General features: G+C 42.8%; 1 protein-coding gene across 1 annotated transcript in view; it reads left to right on the plus strand.

The window, feature by feature from the left end:
* zgc:194282 (tyrosine-protein kinase Srms) overlaps positions 1 to 22,735 on the plus strand; it is a 94,204-nt gene that overhangs the window by 31,300 nt on the left and 40,169 nt on the right. Inside the window, exons 4-5 of the mRNA XM_034171772.1 lie at positions 1,679 to 1,826; positions 4,195 to 4,353. Coding sequence (XP_034027663.1) covers positions 1,679 to 1,826; positions 4,195 to 4,353 — 307 coding nt within the window. The remainder of the gene's footprint in view (positions 1 to 1,678; positions 1,827 to 4,194; positions 4,354 to 22,735) is intronic.

Below are 22,735 nucleotides of genomic sequence, written 5' to 3' on the forward strand. Positions count from 1 at the left end.
TGAGAAAAGTGTATAAAGTGTGTAATGAGGGGTTTTACAGCCTTAAAACATCTATAATAATTGCAAAAAATAGCGCTGACTACTTCGCAGATTTTGCTTATTGCGGGTTATTTTTAGAACGGAACTCCCGCAATAAACGAGGGACCACTGTACATGGAACACTGACAGAAAATCACAAGCTGATGCTACAGAAGGAAATGTGGCGCGCGTGTGGGTGCACCTCGATGGTTGTTATCCAGGGCCCAAGGATGTATATCATTTAACTCCCTTCGGCTGCTCCCTTGGTTTTTGACAGGAACTGTGGTCAGTGTATCACTCGTAAAGCACTTCCGCAACAAGCTGCTCATTTAAACCAAATCACCAGTCGAGCCGCTAGATCTTGTCTGCATCGATTTTCTCTCACTCTGGCCTGACTCTCGAGGTTATGCCAAGATTTTACTAGTGACGGATCACTTTACGTGGTATGCCACAGCAAATCCAAGGTGGACCTGCATGATGATTTGGCACAGGTTTTACACCGGATGCCCTTCCTGACGCAACTCTACATTACACACATGTGGCTGGAGTGGGGTTTGAACCGGGAACCTTCCACACTGACCCAAGCACACTAACCACTTGTCATCTTCAGGATAGTGGGTCCAAGTGAACAATTTAATGGTAATGGATTAAAAAGACAAGTAGCATATTTATCATGAGGCACAATTTGCAACAACATGCCAAACGTGAAATGTTGGTTTAATTTCACAGTTAATGCCTACTTTAAGTACAGGTTCTATCCTTATATTCATTCAGTCTAACTGAAGCTTGCTGGGATATATTTTTTTAAGTAGTCTAAGAATTCCTCAGCAGTAAATGGCCAGTGTTGTGCAGAGTGTTGTCCTTGAATAAATTTGGCCACATTGTCAAATAGGAATTTTGAAAGCCAATAACTTCTGTTTGCACTCCAATATGCCGTCATGCCAGATGAGATGAAAAACTTGTAATTAAGAGCGACGGCATTTATGTTTGTTATCGTGGGAGTTGGTTAAACCAAAGCGTTTGCAACTTGAGGAAACAACATTTTAGACGACGTACAGGCCTTCGGTCTCATCGGGCAGGATGATGATACTGCAGATGTGTTGAGTGAATAATCCAAAACTGCTAAAGCAACAGAGGCTACATCAACATCTGAAGTAGCAAGATCCAAGATCCAGGACTAAATCCAAAGTAGGACCACTGCAGTGGGTCGATACTGAATATTTGTCTTCCTTTACTGTAAAATGTTTTGCCGTTTGGACTGTTCTTGGGGTGGTCATATGATGCAGCATGTTTTTCCTGGACACAGTATTTTGTGCATTCACAGCAGCAAGGTGGTTCAGAGGTTCACGCACTTGCATCACAGGTCTAGGGTTTGATTCCACTCATGCCCAGTTCCTTTCGATGTGGAGTTTGCATGTTCTCCCCATGTCTGAGGTCAAATCCCACCACCATGAAAAACATGCTCCTTTCTCTGCCTCTGACCAACGCAGCGTCTCATCATCTGGAGTTGAGTACCGGGTGCCAGACTGTGGCTGCCCGCCGCTCCTCGTGCTTGGATTGTGTCTAACTGTAATTAGGATGGTTTAAGACAGATGATGCATTTCATTGTGTGTACATTGATGACAAAGGTTGTTCTTTTTGTACCGTGTTGTTTGTGTAGCGGGAACTCTTCGACATGGAGCCGTGGGAAAGACCTCGAGAGGAGTTCAAACTCATCAAGAAACTGGGTGAGGGCCACTTTGGGCAAGTGTGGGAGGCCGAGTGGACCACGGAGAACAGGAGAGTGGCCATAAAGATGCTGAAACAAGGTACAGATCCACGACACAGGATATAGTTTGTGATTTTTACAGATGCATTTAGACTTACTGTGTTTTCTGGACTACAAGTCTTTCTTTTTTTTACTAGTTTGGGAGGTCCTGTGGCCTGCGGCATGACTTATGTACAAAAGTCACATGTTTGTTGTTGTTGTTGTTGTCATTATGGTTGCCGTTATCAAGGGCGTAATTTATAACTAGAAATTGGAGAGGACAAATGCGAGGCCCGCAGGGCTGAAGCCCATAGGCCGGGGGTCTGGGGGCCGCTTTAGGCCCCCAGAAGCCAACAGTTTCTAGATAAGCTCAGATGCATTCTGAGCATCCAGAACAGTAATTTTAATGTTTGAGAAGACCATAAAGTGGACACCATTTGACTTATACAATTTGAAACTGTGGATATAAGTACTTTATTCTGAGAATAGCCAGCATTGATTTTATTAACATCCTGGTGTAAATAAGATATCACCACATGTGTAGAACTCAAAAAGAATGATAGGTTGAATTTTCATTAAAAAAACAACTGTAATGTGGTAAAATGTATTCATAAATATGAAATAACAGGCTCTTAATGATTATTAACTATCACATACTGTATTTTTTCTCAAGATTTGTTTTTGCATAAGTTTGAAAAAACAACAGATCATAAGTTTAGGATAAATTACTTATCATGAATTTAATTTTCGAAGTGGCACTAATGACAACACTCATACTGAACATAATTTCGCTTGCATAGACTGATTTTGGAGATCAAGCAATAATTGCAGATGGGCTTTCTGAGGTTCCAGATAGCTTTTCTGATTTCCTTTTATAACTTTCAGAATTTAGTAAATTAACATATGGTCCATTGATACTTATGTGAAGACACTAGTCCCTAGAGGCAACTATTTTTGGTTTCAAATCTCGACAAATGCAGTCCCAGAAAATTCAGAATGTGACATACAAGAAACAGGTGTTGCAAACAAGTCAATGCTGCTAAAATACAAACTTGCAGAAACAAAGATACTATTCCGACATGGTTTGCACATTAGTCTGGCATAGCATGTTTCAATTACACACATATATGTCAGAAGCTGGAGGGGGGCATACCATATTCTGCTCCCCCTGGTGGAAAAGGTGGGGGGGACATGTCCCCCCCATCCCCCACCAAATTGCACCCATGGCTGTTATTATTACCTCCACCAGCAAAGATGGCAGAGGTTATGTTTTCATCCCTGTTTGTTTGTCTGATTCTGAACGGCCTGGAGCCCACAATTTTTCATATATAGTTATGAGACTTTTACTGAAGATTCATATTGTGATAGGCAAGAACTGATTAAATTTTCAAGGTCATAAGTCAAAGGGTAAAGTCAGGAAAAATCTTGGAAAAATGTAAAAATCCCTCTTTTTAACATTGAACAAATTTTCAAAAATTCATAACTCTGTCAAAAGATCAATTTATTTTATATTTGACACCATTATTTAGGATCATGTCCTTTTTTGACTGACAAAGTCTGATCCAGATTACAGATTTTGTGGCCATTTAAATTTAACATTGAAATTGAATGTATATTTTACATTATATCTTAATCAAAAGTGCCCCAATCACTCTCATATTTGAAAGTGAGGTGCATACTGGTACTCACTATCACCTGACAAAGGTTGATCCAGATCTGATCCGGATTGTGGATTTTGTGAACATTTGAATTTAATATTGAAAAGTCCATCTGGTGTACATTCTACATTATATCTCAATCAAAGTGCCTCAGTCACTCTCATTTGTGAAAGTGAGGTGCAAACTGGCACTCTCGATGAATAGACTAAATTTGATCTGCATCTGATCCTTTTGGTGAATTTAGTGGATATTTGATTTTAACATTGAAAAGCCCTTTTGATCTATATTTTGTATTATATTTTAGTTTATGAAAAGCCACTTCTACCAGGACTTTGACCTTGAACATTTTTTCCAAGGTAAAAATTTGTGGAATTGGAAACTAGTGTTGGCAGAGGTTTGTGCTCTACGAGCACGGAGCTCTACTTATCATCATTATTATTATTATTATTTAAAAGTACACTTACCATTTCACAAAGACTCCAATTAAATTGGAAAAAAAAAATCAAGTGGACTCACATCTTAAATGTAGATTTTCCAACTCTGTGAATCAGCAAGCCATGTCCATCTGTTTCAAATATTATTAATATGTTCTCCTTCACACATTTATTTGTCCCTCTGACTTATTTTGGTAAAATAAAAATTCTTATGTTAAGTAACAGCACATGCTGCAGTGTGCACATGTGCTATACCGAGTTCCTGTCTGATATATTTTTAAAAATAATTTTGGATTGAGCAAGAAGGTGTTTGACCGCTGCCTTTGTCGTCCTCCAGAGGACACCAAGCAGGACGAGTTTGTGAAGGAGGTGCATGCGCTGAAGAGCCTCCATCACCCGAAGCTGATCCAGCTGCTGGCAATGTGCTCCAGAGGAGAACCAGTCTACATCGTCACCGAGCTCATGACCAAAGGAAGCCTCAAGTCCTACCTCGCCTGTGAGTCCTCGCACACGTGTCCAAAAGTATCCAGACACAGCATAAATAAATGACTCTGCTATAACTTTTTTTGCATCAGTGGGTTGACTTTTGGTTTACAGTACTTGTGCTTTGTCCTGTTATTAAGAGGAGAGCAGTAATTGGACAAACTTGTATCATAATTATAGTACTATGACGTAAATAGTTTGCAGTCAGTTTGTAAACTGAAAAGAGCCTGACTGATGTGGATTCTTTTGGGAGGAGCTGATTCTAATTTTTGGGAAACCACTTGCCTCTTCTTGTTGTTGTAAAAACGCCAACTCTGATTGAAAATGAATGACAGCTGGTGCATGGACTCTGTCGCTTGTAACTAAGGTGACCAACCTTTTGGGATTTGGGCACCACTACGGTTCTGGTGCTGCTCGATCTCAGTGCTGCATTTGATACCATGGATCATCATATTGTACTTGATGGGCTGGAAAATCATTTTCGGATTACTGGGAGTCTCCTTGCATGGTTGACATCATACTTGACTAGTCATTCTCACTGTGTTTTGTATAGTAACACTATCTCTAACCTTAGTGACATGAAATTTGCGGTTCCACAGGGGTCCGTCTTAGGCCCCCTGCTTTTCTCCCTTTATATAGCACCCCTTGGGCACATATTGCGGTATTTTGGGATTACCTTTCACTGCTATGCTGATGATACTCAGTTATACATGCCGATAACTGCCGGTAATCTCATTCACATAAAATCATTAAAAGATTGCCTTGCATCAGTGAGAATTTGGATGTCTAGAAACTTCCAACTTTTAAAACTCTGATAAGACTGAAATGATGGTTCTTGGTCCAGTGAGACATCGGCATCAATTTGACTAGTTAACGCTTGGCCTAGGCTCATGTGTCATACATTACACTGACAAAGTGAGGAACCTTGGGGTCATTTTTGATCCTACATTGTCCTTTGACCTCCACATTAGAAATATTATGACTGTTTTATTCCACCTGCGAAATATAGCGAAGATTTGTCCCATCCTGTCTCTGGCTGATGCTGAGACCCTGATCCATGTGCTTATCTCTTCCAGATTGGGCTTATGCATTGTTCTATTTTCTAGTTTACCGCAGTCTAGCATTATAGGGCTCTCCAATTGGTTCAAAATGCTGAAGCCAGACTTTTGACACGAATCAGAAAGTTCGACCACATTGCACCCATTTGACATCCCTTCACTGGCTTCCTGTCCCAGTGAGATCAGATTTTAAGGTTCTGCTACTAGTCTATAAAATTGTTCATGGACTGGCATCTCCCTACCTAGCTGACCTAATTAAACCTTACGTACCGGCCCGGGCTTTGCATTCTCACGGCGCAGGACTACTTTGTGTCCCTAGGGTGAATAAGAAGTCTGCAGGTCATAGAGCTTTCATGCCCCTGTTCTGTGGAATGATCTCCCTGCATCAATAAAACAGTCAGATTCTGTGGAGACTTTCAAGTCCAGACTTAAGACGCACTTATTTTCCCTTTCGTATGGCTAGCATACTGGTACAGTATAGTTCTACGCTTTTTACTCTTTTAATTCATTTTATTAGGAAACGGAGCGTGCCACAGCCTCAACTTTACCTAAATTCTGGGTCTTTTAGTGAAGCTTATGGCTAGTGGCTAGCAATCACCTTAGTATTTCCTGTTTTTCTTGCTGACAAATTATACTGTATTCTTGTCTTTCTGATGCCTAATTCTGTTTTTTTCTCTGTTTAAGGTGCAGCTCCATCCAGAGATAGGGTGTGGTATTTGTGCTGGAGACCCTCCTGTCCTGTGCACCAACAGCATTTCTTGTATATTTGCTTTGTGAATTGTTCTGTAATTTATGTCTGTAGCATGACCCAAGCAGAGGGTCACCCCTTTGAGTCTGGTCTACTTGAGATTTCTTCCTCATAGGGAGTTTTTCCTTACCACTACTGCTCTGGAGGTTAGTAAGGTTAGACTTTACTTGTGTGTGAAGCACCTTGAGGCAACTCTGTTGTGATTTGGCGATATATAAATGAAATAAATTGAAATTGAATTGAACCAACAGGTGATGAGGGTCCCAGCCATGCTTGACAGCATTATAAACAGTGTTGTCAGAGAGCCTCTGCTGCACAAATTATGTAATGACTAAGTTTTTGGTTGTTTGTTTGTTTTGTTTTTTTGTTTTTTGTTTTTTTGCTGCTACTGACATAACCTTTCATGAATATGTCAGTATCAGCTGATACTTTCATGAAAGGGTCATATCGGCCAACACTATCTGCCAACTGTTATATCAGTCGGGGTCTCGAACTGAATCCAGAGACTTAATTAGAGTCGGGGATCCTTCCTCTGTTTGGATTCCGCTGCAGTCATCCTCACTTCTAGTTCGATGATGGCACACTCACAGTGATACTACAGGACATGTTTTTTCATGGTCTTCAAACATCCTGGATTGTTTTTGACAGCAGAGCACGAGATCGAAGAGTTGGTTTTCACACCTCTGGATACAGAACAGTTTCTGGCCTTTTTGTCGTCCCCCCATTATGTCGTTGCTTACTGTGGGCAAATTTTTTCACTGCACGTGCAAGTCCTGCATCTGTAATGGAAGCTGCACAAACATGGCTGGAAGGAGGAGGAATTCAGAATGTTTTTGTGTACAATAAAGCTCTTATGTCATAAACTATTATATTAATAATTAATTATAGCACACATGCGCACACACACACACCACACAGGCTCTATGAGCAATGGAAGGAGGGAGGGAGAGGATTAGTGAGTGTCATATATATATATATATATATATATATATGGAGGGTAGGCTGAAAAGTTCTAAGGCTCCCCATGAAGGAGTAATGCATAACTGCATTATAGTGAGCGTATATATCATCTTCAACCGCTTATCCGCGAGCGGGTCGCGGGGGCAGCAGCTCCAGCAGCAGACCCCAGACTTCCATTTCTTGGGCCACATTAACCACCTCTGACTGGGGGGATCCCGAGGCATTCCCAGGCCAGTGTAGAGATATAATCTCTCCACCTAGTCCTAGGTCGTCCCCGGGGTCTCCTCCTAGCCGGACATGCCTGGAACACCTCCCTCGGGAGGTGCCCAGGGTGCATCCTTACCAGATGCCTGAACCACCTCAGCTGACTTCTTTCAATGTGAAGGAGCTCCCCACGAATGGCCGAGCTTCTCACCTTATCTCTAAGGGAGACACCAGCCACCCTCCTAAGGAAGCCCATTTTGGCTGCTTGTACCTGCGACGTAGTTCTTTTGGTCATGACCCAAACCCTCATGACCATAGTGAGAGTAGGAATGAAGATTGAGCAGTAGATCGAGAGCTTCACCTTTGGGTCAGCTCCTTTCGTCACAACAGTACGGTAGAGCAAATGCAACACCACCCCTGCTGCCACCGATTCTCCGGCCAATCTCACGCTCCATTGTCCTCTCATTCGTGAACAAGACCATGAGGTACTTGATCTCCTTCACTTGGAGCAAGACCTCATTCCCTACCCGGAGTAGGCAATCCATCGGTTTCCTGCTGAGAACCATGGCCTCAGATTTAGAGGTGCTGATCCTCATCCCAGTCGCTTCACACTCGGCTGTGAACCGATCCTGTGAGTGTTGGAGGTCAGAGACCGATGAAGCCATCAGGACCACATCATCTGCAAAAAGCAGTGATGAGACCCTGAGCTCACCAAACTGGAAACCCTCCTCCCTGACTACGCCTTGATATCCTGTCCATGAATATCAAAACAGGATTGGTGACAAAGCGCAGCCCTGGCAGAGCCCAACCCCCATCGGAAACAAGTCTGATTTACTACCGAGCACCTGAACACAGCTCTCGCTGTGTGAGTACAGAGATTGGATGGTCCTGAGAATGGACCCCCTCACTCATAACCTGCAAGCACCTCCCACAGTATATCCCAGGGTACCCGATCATACATTTTCTCCAAGTCCACAAAACACATGTAGACTGGATGGGGTGCTCCCAGGCACCCTCCAGAGCCTTGTGAGAGCGACGAGCTGGTCAGTTGTTCCATGACCAGGACGGAACCCGCATTGTTCCTCTTCAAGCAGAGGATCGACTATCGGCCAAATCCTCCTTTCCAACACCCTGGGGTAGACTTTACCAGCGAGGATAAGTTTGTGTGATGCCCCAGTAATTGGCACACACTCTCTGGTCCCCCTTTTTAAATATGAGGACCAACACCCCAGTTTGCCACTCCTTAGGCACTGTCCCAGCCCTCACTGCAATGTTGAAGAGACGTCTCATCCTAGACAGTCCCTCCATACCTAGAGCCTTCAGAATTTCTGGATGGATCTCATCAACCCCCGGGGCTTTGCCAAGGTGGAGTTGTTTTACTACCTCAGGACTTCCACCAGGGAAATTGATGAGATTCCCCATCAGCTTCCAGCTCTGCCCCTACTATAGAGGGCGCTATGGTCTGATGCAGGACTTCCTCAAGTGTTACCTTCCAGGACATAAGTGATTCAGTCTTGGAGGTGATCTGAAAAAAAAAATTGGAACTGAGATCCAGAAGACACATCACAGCATTGATTAGTTCAAAAGGTTATTCCGCCCACCCAAATCTGAGTTGTGTAAATGGATTACATTTGGAAAATTAAAAAGAGCACATGTAGAAATGTCACTATTACTATTGTAAGGTTAGATTTGGTTGTTTTTACTCACAGATGCGTTTAAGGCACATGAGTAGTTTAAGACCTTTGGAAATTTGGCCATCTGCTGCTAACTTCTATTGTTACATTTGAGCTGTGATAACTGGTGTAGGTTTGTCCTTTTTATAAGGGACATGTAGCACCAAATCATAACAATTAGATTTAGGCTTTTAGTAAACATCCGATGATCCACTGGAATTACTTTGTGCACTTCCATGACCGGTTCAAAGTATACGGCATTCGCAACAAACAGCTATGGAGACATCCAAAAACAAGCACTCGTGAGTACTGGGGTGTTTCAATTGAAGTCGCAAACTAGAAGATCCCAGTGTGTGCTTCAGTGGAATGCAGCTGATAACGTTAAGAACGGAGGCACGGGCCAAAGTTCATGTAAGTGTGATGTCGTGTTATGATGACTTGTTTTTAAGTGATCACTGTTAATTTTGCTGCAGTCATGGTAAAAGCTGCAGCTCCAAGAAAGTTTCTGTGCAACTGCAGCCACGAGTCACAAACACAGCCTGTCGGTAACAATCTCTGCTCCAGGATCAGTTTTGTGCACGATTAATTATGAGTGTTGTCAATAAAATCTAAAAAAATACATCTGCTGCCAGGGAAAAACAAGCATCTCATCAGCTGCACAGTGCACATGCGCACGCGCGCGCACGCACACACGCACACACAGCGAGCTTCTCAGCACACACACATTCCAGCTTCAAATTTACACTCTCAAAGTTAAAAAAAAGATAGAAATCTCGCCACAAAACACAAAAGGGGTAACATTCTGAACATGCCAGACGCACTGTCGTTTTGTGGATTAATTTCCAAATGTAAACTTCACCCAATCAAAGAAGCACGCACGCGTGAGATCGCAGAGGCTCCAGCTCTGCCTCTCTCTCGACCGTGGCATGTAAAATAACATCCATGAACTCCTGGAAATAATGTATTCTGACTTTTTCCAATGTAACAAATCCATCTGTGTGTCCAGGCAGTCTGTTAAAAACAGTGTCAGATATCTGTTATGGATTGGATGCGGGTTTGAAGCCCGACCCAAAGTTTGACCGGATCCAAACGCAACAGAAGCAGAGAAGGAGAAGTGAATAACTGAGATTTAATAACACACAGTGAGCAGAATAAATTATAATGTCAAATGGTCTGTGGAGTGGAGGACACGGCCCGCTCCAGGCAGTTGAACAACAGGAAGCCACAGCGTCAATTGGACCAGGAGAAGAGCCGGCACCAGGTGACCGCGACGGAGCTGAGTCTCTGAGGAGGTGTGCTGTCTGACGGCAGACCTCAAGGATTCCTCAGCAATTTCTCCTCTTCACCAGAGACATAATCGTCAACCACGAGTCGGCTTCAGCATCCATGTAACATCATCAGATCTCAAAATGTCAAGATATCAAGATGTCAAGTCTCTGGCCATGAACAACTGCATAATCAGGCTTTAAATGCAGCAGCTCCTGATCAGGTGGAAACGAGCTGCAGGTGTGGTTCCTGATCAGGAGAAACAAGCTGCACGTGAGGTCTCCAGATGCTCAGCCACCTGGTGGGAAACACAGAAAACACAGCCAGCCAAACAGCCCAGTCCATGACAATATCTCCACGTCCATGTACACATCAGCTTCAGTAACCAGCATCCACACAAACAGTGCATCACTTTCAGCTCCAAAATCCGACACTCTGAAAAAGTTAAGAGTTTCGGGGTGAAGCAGGTTGTCTTCTCTCAGTAAATCTGAGCCATCACTTTCGAACAGCAGCTCAGAAGCTTTGTTTTTGGACAGAGCAGGTTAGTTTCCCTCTGTCTGTCAGTCATTGGGATGCTTCTGTTTTGCTAATAAGGACATCACACAAAAATGCCGAGAATTGAAATGTTTTCCGGAAATGCACCTGCTAACGCTCAGAGTGCGAGGAATAAAATACATCAGAGAGCACTAATTATTAGCACGTGTGCAGAGACACTTACAGTCATGAGTACTTTTATGTTGTCTTACTAACTGGGATGTTAAAAACGTGACATGACCTTTAAAGAATACCCACCTTTCACACTGTCTGCTGGGGGTGTGGGCTGTAGAGTATCTATAGGCCCTCTGTGTATGTGAGCAGGTAACCCTCTGCTGCCACTTCATCCATAAACACAGGTGGAACTGGTTCCACTGGCAGCCGCCCGTGTTCACACTGTAACGTGACGTCCACCAGACATCACAAAGGCGACGGTTGCCTCACCCCATGAGTCGTTCCTTCCATTCACATTCTTTTTCTCTTTGTTTTATCTTTTGCAGGATGTCCCAGAAATGTGCACGGTGTTTGGGTTGTTTTTGTTTGTTTGTTTGTTTTTTAATCAAACTGAGGTTTTTGATTTTCTGAGTTCAGAAGTCTTTATTTTTCCTTTTTTTATGGAGCAGCTGGTTCATTTAGTCACGCCTCTCTGTGACGGGTTCATTTTTGATTTGATGAGGCCTGGCTTCGCTGGATCAGCAACTTTTCAGCAACAAAGGCAAGATAAAATCAGTACTCAATTTTTTTATCATTAAATTCGGGGAGAAGCAAACAGCTGGCAGTCAAAGAGCTTGACAGCAGCCTGTCCCGTTACTTTTGGACCTTTGCACATTGGACACTGGACAAAGTCTTGAGTTCAAACTGTTTATATGTAAATCCCGCCTCCTTGCTCACTCTGATTATTTTGTCAGCATTTAACTCCATTACTGTGGCATCAAGAACAACTCCCAAATACTTATGGACCCCACTTTGAATTTTGAAGAATCCATCAGAAACTCAACATAACATCAGTGTCACTTCAAAATGAGAAAATGCTTCCTGATTCTGACATGCAGACGTATGGTTTTACTTATTATGGGGGGGGGGGGAGCCCTTACTTCAAACATTTTCTGCCTCGGTATTTAAAGCGAGTGACGTTAAACCCGAATGGAATTCTAATCTGTGTTGTGGCAGCGAAGAAACATTCTGACACATTACAGGAGCAACGAGGCTCCAGTCGGATATTTTTCAAAACCGCTGATCTGCGTCTTTATCTGCATTCTGCAGAGAATTAGCAGCACAACTGGAGTGAGACGTTTCTGCACTGAAAGCCACAAAAACAAGACAGAATTATTTTCCACAAGGCATTCCTCTACAGAGGCCACAACAAAGTCACATTTTACAAAATAAACCCTTATTTAGGAATTTCATTAGTAAAAGAAAGACCCTTCGGCTGCTCCCTTGTTTACACTCAGCGTCGCCACAGCAGGTCCGAGGTGGATCTGCATACTGAATTGGCACAAGTTTTACATCAGATGCCCTTCCTGACGCAACTCCACATTGCATGGAGAAATATGTCAGGGGTGGGGTTTGAACCGGGAACCTTCAGCACTGAAACCAAGCCCACCAACTTCTTGGCCCCCACACGTGCAGGAATTTCATTAAATTCTTTAAATTTAAACTGATGCAGTGTTTAGTACTTTTGGGTCACATCAAAAAGGTTCTGAGTTCAGGTTTGCGTGATTTTCCCATGTTTTCCCTCCCACCATCAGGAATGTGCACATTAGGTCTTCGTGGATCCGGAATCTCTTCAGGAAAGGAATCCAGATGCTAACCCACTGCGTGAGTCTGAGTGAAAGGGAGCAGCTCAAAAACAAACTAAACAAATCATTTTAACTAAAATGCTGCATTTACTAAAACATGTATTTGAAGTTCCCACAGTTAACTATTTTTTGAACTATGTGTCACAGCAGAGGATGAGAAGCATCCATCCAGAAATGCATCAGGAAGGGGGAAAAATATAAGTCACACCAGTTTATAAGTCAGATTTATTTTTTAAACATGATGCTGCCACTTCATGCAACTAGAAGCAAACTGAATTTAATCTGTGCATTATTTATTTAAATTGAAAACACTGCATTAGCAAGCAGAAGCTAACAAGCTAGTTCATGTTATGCGGTACAAGGCACAAAACATGAGTAAACTACTACTTGCCAGCAGTGAACAGACAGCCATAGTTGAGGTAAACGTTTAAATAAACGTTTGAAAACCCAGTGCACTATTTCTTTATTATGCAGCACTTTGTTAGATAGCAGATGTTAATGAGCTAATTAATGTTAAAAGTGTTCCGTTTGCACCCACATTTGATTTGGCACAAGTTTTAACCCCGGGATACCCTTCCTGACACAGCTCCAAATCTACACTGAGATGGGCCTGAACCAAGGACCTTCTGTTTTGGAAGCAACAACAAAATAACAATGATGTAAAAGTTTTTCAAAGTATCAGATTAAAAAAAAAAATAGCTGTGTAGTAGTAAAAGTCAAACCAGCTGACTGTGTGGATGTTGAGTCTGTGTTTTTGTTTTTAGCTGCTGAGGGTCAGGCGCTGACGTCGGCTCACCTCATCTACATGGGCAGTCAGGTCGCAGAGGGGATGGCTTACCTGGAGGACAGGAACATCGTGCACAGAGACCTGGCTGCCCGGAACATCCTGGTGGGAGACGATCTGGTCTGCAAGGTGGCGGACTTTGGACTGGCTCGGATTATAAAGGTCAGGGCGGCATCTACACGTCATGGCAAAAACTCTCATGAGGTGGTTTTTCAGGCAATTCAATAAAGTGTAATTTTCTGCTATTATAGGTCACATGGACAACGTTAAACATTATAAGAGATGATGTTACAGTGATATTGCATTTTTTTTTATTTTTCTTACATTGAAATGACTACTTAGTGGGCCTCACCCTTCCATTGAAGTGTCTGTAATTACAGTTCTTACAGGAGAAGAAAACCCAGCACCGGGATTCAATAACTCAGTGGAAATGATGTCATGCTGCAAACAGGTTTTTAATCAACATTCTGAAAATAAACTTTTGTGCAAATTTCAAATGGAAACCCCACCAATGTCAGAGAATCTGTTGGGGGCACCTGAAAATGTGCAAATGAAAAGGCGAGGTTAATGCAAATCAAAAAACAGTGGGCAGGGTTAGTGCAAATGAAAGAAAATCAGTGGCCAGTGTGAGTGCAAATAACTATGGTTAGCAAAAAAAAACAGAGTATGGGATTAGTGCAAACGAGTGACAAACAAACAGAGGGCGGGGTTTGTGCAATAAAACAACAGTGGGTGGGTATAGTGCAAATGAGAAAATCAGTGGCCGGCGTGAGTGCAAATAACTATGGTTAGTACAAATAAAACAGAGTATGGGATTAGTGCGAACGAATGACAAACAGTGGGTGGGGTTTGTGCAAATAAAGCAACAGTGGGCGGGGTTGTGCAAATGAAAGAAAATCAGTGGCCAGCATGAGTGCAAATAACTACAGTTAGCACAAATAAAACAGAGTAAGGGATTACTGACACAGTCACCCAGCAGGCCGACTGGGTGACTGTGAGGAGGAAGCGTAGCCCTAAACAGAAGCCCCGTATACACCGCCAACCCGTTCACATCTCTACCCGTTTTTCCCCACTCGGCGACACACGCCGAGGATCAAGCTCTGGTTATTGGCGACTCTGTTTTGAGAAATGTGAAGTTAGCGACACCAGCAACCATAGTCAATTGTCTTCCGGGGGCCAGAGCAGGCGACATTGAAGGATATTTGAAACTGCTGGCTAAGGCTAAGTGTAAATTTGGTAAGATTGTAATTCACGTCGGCAGTAATGACACCCGGTTACGCCAATCGGAGGTCACTAAAATTAATATTGAATCGGTGTGTAACTTTACAAAAACAATGTCGGACTCTGTAGTTTTCTGGGCCCCTCCCCAATCGGACCGGGAGTGACATGTTTAGCCGCATGTTCTCCTTGAATTGCTGGCTGTCTGAGTGGTGTCCAAAAATGAGGTGGGCTTCATAGATAATTGGCAAAGCTTCTGGGGAAAACCTGGTCTTGTTAGGAGAGACGGCATCCATCCCACTTTGGATGGAGCAGCTCTCATTTCTAGAAATCTGGCCAATTTTCTTAAATCCTCCAAACTGTGACTATCCAGGGTTGGGACCAGGAAGCAGAGTTGTAGTCTTACACACCTCTCTGCAGCTTCTCTCCCCCTGCCATCCCCTCATTACCCCATCCCCGTAGAGACGGTGCCTGCTCCCAGACCACCAATAACCAGTAAAAATCTATTTAATCATAAAAATTCAAAAAGAAAAAATAATATAGCACCTTCAACTGCACCACAGACTAAAACAGTGAAATGTGGTCTATTAAACAATAGATCTCTCTCTTCTAAGTCCCTGTTAGTAAATGATATAAAAATGGATCAACATATTGATTTATTCTGCCTTACAGAAACCTGGTTACAGCAGGATGAATATGTTAGTTTAAATGAGTCAACACCCCCGAGTCACACTAACTGCCAGAATGCTCGTAGCACGGGCCAAGGCGGAGGATTAGCAGCAATCTTCCACTCCAGCTTATTAATTAATCAAAAACCCAGATCAGCCTCTGGCCAGAAGCGTAGTGAACGCCAGGGCCCGTTTAAGTGCTTTTGGCAGGCCCGAAATATGGGGAATATCAAAGATTGCCGAAATGGAATTGGGGGTAATAGTGCAGTGATAGGCCCTACTCAGCACATCAAAAATGTATGTCCAGAATGGTCCCAGCTTGGAACATAGCCAAAACATATGTGTGTGATTTGCTGGTGTCATATTGCATTTGTCACAAGTATCGCTAACAGAGTGAAACATTTTTGCTAATCTCGCCTTCGTATAATGAACCCTAAATAGACCTTGCATTGAATCAATCTATGACGGGAACAAATAGATGATGCATGAATAAGAGACAAAGCAGATTTCCACTGTTGCTCAGTAAGTATAATATTAAGGCTTTCCTCCCATGCATTCTTGATTGCATTGAGGGACGCTGAAGATGCTGACCAGATGACTTATATAAAACCGAGATACATCCTGTAGCTATCGGATCTGTAGAGAGTAGGGCTTCTAATAAGGTTTCTGGAGGACGGTTCGGAAAATGTGGGAATATTTTTTTAACAAAGGCCCTGATCTGAAAAAAATGGAAAAAATGACTATTTGGGAGGTTATAAGTAGTAGACAGTTGTTCGAATGATGAAAATATATTGCCTATGTATAAGTCATTCACTGAATTTATACCATTACTGTGCCAGGCTCGGAATGCTGGATCAGTTCTAGATGGTTCAAAGACACAATTTCTGTATACAGAAGTTAGAACAGAGGGGCCTACAAGCCCAAATTGTTTCCTTAATTGGTTCCAAATTTTTAAGGAGGTCAACACTACCGGACAGCCAACCAACCGCGAGAGTGGAACTGGAAGTTGAGAACACAAAATCAAGTGCAAAGAAAATGGGCATGAGCTCTTCTCCAAATGTATCCAACCAGGCACTTGATCTTTCTCATCGCACATCCAAAACAAAAGCTTCTGCACATTGGCTGCCCAGTAGTAATATCTGAAAACGGGCAAGGCAAAACCCCCTTTGTCCCTTGGAGACTGCAAAACTGACTTTCGAATTCTGGCTGGCTTGCCTCCCCAGAGAAAGGCTGAAATCAGTCTATCCAACTTATCAAAAAAAGATTTATTAAGAGAATAGGAAGGTGTTGAAATAAATAAAGAAATCTTGGGAAGGTCACCATCTTGACCAAATTTATACAACCCACAAGTGAGAGCGGCAGGGACGACCAGCATGTGAAGTCTCGCTCTGTCTTGTCAATCAAAGGGACAAAGTTGGCACGAAACGGATCAGAAAGAGAAGCAGAAATTTGGATCCCCAAGTATCGAAAGTCACTGATTGACCAATGAAATGGGACTATGGTGGGAGAGATGGCTTTAGCAGAATCATTAATAGGGAACAACTCACTTTTTTTGATAATTGAGTTTATAGACTGATACTCTACTATATGCATTTAAAATGTTCAAAATTGTGGGAAAAGAGGTAGTAGGATCCGAAACATAAAGGAGAAGGTCATCCGCATATAAAGAAACCTTATGAACAGTACCTAGCCCAGGGGTGGCCAAGTTCGGTCCTCGAGAGCCACATTCCTGACACTCTTAGTTGTCTCCCTGCTCCAACATACCTGAATCCGATGAAAGGCTCATTAAAAGTCTGGTAACGAGTCTTTCATTGGATTCAGGTGTGTTGGAGCAGGGAGACAACTAAGAGTGTCAGGAATGTGGCTCTCGAGGACCGAACTTGGCCACCCCTGACCTAGCCGATTTATACCCTTAAATTTGGCTTTTGAACATAACCAGAGAGCTAAAGGTTCAATCACTAAAATAAATAACAAGGGGGAAAGTGGACAACCCTGCCTTGTACTGCGGCCTAGAGGAAAATAAGGTGATAAAGTGTCATTCGTCCGAACTGAAGTCTTTGGGGAGGAGTACAACAACTTAACCCAGTCCACAAAAGCCCCGCCGAGTCCAAATCTGGCCAATACATTGTACAGGAACCTCCAATCGACCCTGTCGAAGGCCTTTTCAGCGTCAAGGGGCACAATAAACTCTGATGTTACAGAGTCAGGAGAAGTTATAATATTAAAAAGACGTCTAGTATTAGATGATGATTGGCGACCTGGCATAAAGCCTGTCTGATCCAGTCCGATAATGTCCGGCAGCACATGTTGTAGTCGAGTGGCAAGAATCTTGGAAAGGATTGTTTAAGTCTACATTTAAAAGCGAGATAGGCCTATAACTTCGGCAAAGCAGGGAGTCTTTGTTCTTAAGATCAGAGAATAGTGGCCTCAGACAGAGTGTCTGGAAGATGGCCAAGAGCAAACGCTTCATTATACATATCCTTTAAAGTGGGACTGAGTAAAGTGGAAAAGGCCTTATAGTATTCGGACGAAAAACTGTCGGGTCCAGGGGGTCCGCTCTGAAGTGCAGCAATAGCCCCCTGGACCTCCACCACTGTGATGGGGCTCCAGACCTTCCACCGCCTCATTGCTAATGCAAGGGAAATCAATGTTATCTAATATATCATCAGGAGAATGCGGCGCATCCAAAGTATAAAGAGTTGCATAAAACTCTGCAAAGGTATTGTTTATCTCCACCGGCTCTGTCAGGGTTTCGCCTGAGTTAGACTTTATTGCTGGAATCATCGAGAGGAAGCCTCAGCCCTAGCTTGATGTGAAAGGAGCTTTCCGCCTTGTCACCAGATTCATAAAAGCACTGTCTGGACTTTAATAGTAAGGTTCTAACCTTTGTGGTGGAGGCAAGATCAAACTCTAACTGCAAAGAGACATGTTTATTATAAAGTATAGGATCCGCGTTAATGGCATATTGATCATCAACCTTTTTGATATCCCTAAGAAGACCAATAATATGGGAAGCTTCAACATTCTTTCTATTAGAAATAAAGGAAATTAGTTGGCCCCTTATATAAGCCTTGGATGCCTCCCAAAGAATACCTTGCTAGTACCAGGTAAATCGTTCAATTCAAAAAATAATGAGATCTGAGATTGTATATATTCTTTATAATGTTCCTCTGCTAAAAGGACTGAATTGAACCTCCATATTTTCAGTGACTGTGTCGAATAAACAGCGCCAGGTCAAGAGAAATCGGAGCATGGTCTGAAATTGCTATACTGTGATAGTCAGCCGTAACAATTTTTGAAAGTAGCCTAACATGCAAAAGAAAAAAATCTATACGGGGAGTATGTGCGGTGAACATGTGAAAAAAAAGAAAATGCTCTACCTCCTGGGAATTTATGTCACCAAGGATCTGTAAGGCCATACTGCAGTGAAAGCTGAGCAAGGTTTTGCCGAGCAAGTCAGTGGGACACTTTTAGTAGATGAATGATCCAGCCCCGGGTCCTGCACAAGTTGAAATCACCTCCCATAATTATATAATGGTTTTTGAATTTCTGGAAAAGACACAAGTTTTGTGACAAATGCACTATTGTCCCCAGTTGGACCATAAACGCATACAAAGAGAATGGGTATGTCCAGGAGCGATCCAGAAACAATCACATTTCTTCCATTTGGATCTGAAAAAGATCTGTTTGTTGTAAAAGAAATGCCTTTGCTGATAATTATAGCAGCGCCTCTTGCTTTAGTATTAAACGTAGAATGGTAAACCTCCCCAACCCAATTCTTTTTAAGCTGTACAACATGCTTATTAAGCATATGTGTCTCCTGAATGAAATACGAGGTCTGTTAGAAAAGTACCTTATTAAAATCTTATTTTTTTCAAAAACCATATGGATTTGAATCACGTGTGATTGCATCAGCCAAGCTTGAACCCTCGTGCGCATGCGTGAGTTTTTTCATGCCTGTCGGTTGCTTCATTCGCCTGTGAGCAGGCTTTGAGTGAGGTGTGGTCCACCCCTCTCATCTATTTTTATTGTGAATAAATATCTGAACGATTTGGAGCTTTGCTGCATCAATTTTTTTCCAGAAACTGTAAGAGACCTCCAGGTGGACACCGTTTCAAAAAATTAATATGGCTTTCAGGGACATATTTTAATGGGGATTAAACAGATTACGGGGTGTTACTGCCCCTTTAAGGACTGCCCACAACTGCTGAGAGCGCAGCGCGCTCCCAGCGCCGATGGACAGGCTGACACCCCGCACAAACAACCAGATCATTTCCAACGTGAAAGCTTTGTTGATCTGGGACTCGTCTGACTTTCACAAAAAGGCAGAAGATGTGGACATCAGCACTTTTTCCAGCACATTCCACCATTACAGGAGGTTTTTTTCATGGAAAAAGAAGCCGAGGGACGCGCCACGGAGCCGTTCATTACGCGGGACAAAACCACCTCAGTGTTGGTCTCACAGGACGGCTTAAAGGTGGATTTCAGAGGGATTCCGGTTGCTTTCCAGTCGTGTGAATATCCGATTGTGATTGTGCATGAGCTGGACATGCCAGAACATGTCCTGTGAGGCTTCATCACGGTGTTTCTTTTCGCCATGCAGCTCCGCCACGACGCGCGGAATTCCTCCGCCTTTGTTCCTCTTTCCATGACAGAACTCCTGTAACAGTGAATGTGCCGTTCATTTCTAAACTGGATGCTGTCTTGATCTGGTATGTCCTCTGACTAGCACAGGAATTGGTGAAAAGACGTGGACATCAGCACTTTTTCAGCACATTAAGACAGACGTGGGGAGGAGTTTGGCGCGTCGTGGTGCAGCTGCTCGGCGCAAAAAACACCGTGATGAAGCCTCACAGGACATGTTGGGGCTTGTCCAGCTCAAGCTCAATTTCTCGGATATTCACACGACAGAAAAGCCTGAAAGTCTGAAAGCCGTCCTGAGAGACCAACACCGAGGTGGTTTTGTCCCGCGTCAAGAGCGGCACGGTGGCGCGCACCCTCGGCTTCTTTTCCATGAAAAAAAAACTCCTGTAACGGTGGAATGTTCCGGGAAAAGTGCTGATGTCCACGTCTTTTCACAATTCCTGTGCTAGTCAGAGGACATACCGGATCAAGACAGCGTCCAGTTAGAAATGAACGGCACATTTCACTGTTACAGGAGTTTTTGTCATGGAAAGAGGAACAAAGGCGGAGGAGTTCCGCGTGTCGCTGCGGAGCTGCATGGCGTAAAACACCGTGATGAAGCCTGACATGACATGTTCTGGCATGTCCAGCTCATGCACAATCACAGTCGGATATTCACACGACTGGAAAGCAACCGGAATCCGTCTGAAATCCACCTTTAAGCTGTCCTGTGAGACCAACGCCGAGGTGGTTTGTCCCGCGTAATGAACGGCTCTGTGGCGCGTCCCTCGGCTTCTTTTTCCATGAAAAAAAAACTCCTGTAATGGTGGAATGTGCCGATAAAGTGCTGATGTCCACATCTTCTGCCTTTTTGTGAAAGTCAGACGAGGTCCCGGATCAACAAAGCTTTCACGTTGGAAATGATCTGGTTGTTCCAGCGGGGTGTCAGCCTGTCGATGGGGGCTGGGAGTGCGCCGCGCTCTCAGCAGTTGTGGGCCATCCTTAAAGCGGCAGTAACACCCTGTAATCTGTTTAATCCCCATAAAAATCGTCCCTGAAAGCCATATTAATTTTTCGAACGGTGTCCACCTGCAGGTCTCTTACAGTTTCTGGAAAAAAATTAATGCAGCAAAGCTCCAAATCATTCAGGCATTTATTCACAATAAAAAATAGAAAAAAGGGGTGGACCACACCTCACTGAAAGCCTGCTCACAGGCGAATGACGCAACCGACAGGCATGAAAAAACTCACGCATGCGCACGAGGGTTCAAGCTTGGCTGATGCAATCACACCTGATTCAAATCCATATGGTTTTTGAAAAAAATAATAAGGTCGGATACTTTTCTAACAGACCTCGTATATATCCCCTTTAAGCTGATTCAGGTGAGCCATCTCTCGCCCAAATTTTGTAGCACTCCCCGTCTCCTTCACATTCCACGATACAAATCTAACCATACTGTATATGGGTCATACATCAGCTATGAGGTTTTATTAACACTAACTGGATAAACACAGTTGAGATCCTGGGCAACTGAAATTAACAAGGTAGATGAAAAGGGAACAAGAGGAGGGGAAAAAAAAACAACAAAAAAGCACACACAAGAGAAAAAAAAAAAAAAAGAACCCTTGGCCTAACAAGAACCCCAAAATATGTTTAAGAACAAAAGTGTCCATTGCACAAAGGTGTCCAAAACACCAACCTAAGGACTTCCATCTTTGGTCCATGGTTCCAAACTCCCACATCGTAAGGTGCTATATTTATGAGCATTCCACCATTACAGTAAAAATTAAAGTAGAATCGGGATATAGAAGTCTATCTAATATGTAAACGTAAACTGAAAAATAACTCAAAATACATTAGTAAATTAACCTGTAAACGTTGTCAGTATTTGTAAACAAAATAACACTGCAAACAAAACAAGTCGTATACGTACATAAAAATGTAAAGGTGTAAAAAAAAAAATAAGTTTTAACTACTAATAATCATTAGTTGCATTTTCAAATGTATCACATGCAAACGGTCTAATGTATGAAAAAAAAAAAAGAAAGAAAAACTCTGAACAAGGATGAGGTCAAAATAGGTGAATGATCAAAAAGAAGTTATGAAAGTTCCGGAGCACTAACAAACACGTCTACTCCATAGGGCGGGACCGGGCGATATGCACACTCTTAAGGCTATGAAATTGGGCTATTAGTAAAAAAAAAAAAAAAAGTAGAAAAGGGGGTGTTCACAATAATAGTAGTGTGGCATTCAGTCAGTGAGTTTTGTCAATTTTGTGAAACAAACAGGTGTGAATCAGGTGTCCCCTATTTAAGGATGAAGCCAGCACCTGTTGAACATGCTTTTCTCTTTGAAAGCCTGAGGAAAATGGGACGTTCAAGTCATTGTTCAGAAGAACAGCGTAGTTTGATTAAAAAGTTGATTGGAGAGGGGAAAACTTTAAAATGGACAAAAAAAAAAAAACAGAGACGCGTGGAAGAAAACTGAATACAACCATCAAAATGGATAGAAGAAAGATAGAAGAAACTCTTCTAAGAGTTTGATAATCCTCTCCTTTGTTTCAATTGACATCTCTCATGTTGGAGCCATGATTCATGTCAGTCCACTTGGTGCAACAGCTCTCCAAGGTGTGATCACTCCTTTTTAGATGCAGACTAACGAGCAGATCTGATTTGATGCAGGTGTTAGTTTTGGGGATGAAAATTTAGAGGGTGATTCCATAATTTATTCCTCAGAATTGAGTGAGTCCATATTTTTTTCCTCTGCTTGGTCTAAAAAAGTAACCGTTACTGCCACAATTATTTTTCCTGATTTCTTATAGTGTTTTTTAAAGCCAGAAAGTTGCCATTTGAAATGACT

Source organism: Thalassophryne amazonica, chromosome 6 (genome assembly GCF_902500255.1).
Source record: "Thalassophryne amazonica chromosome 6, fThaAma1.1, whole genome shotgun sequence".
Lineage (NCBI taxonomy): Eukaryota > Metazoa > Chordata > Actinopteri > Batrachoidiformes > Batrachoididae > Thalassophryne > Thalassophryne amazonica.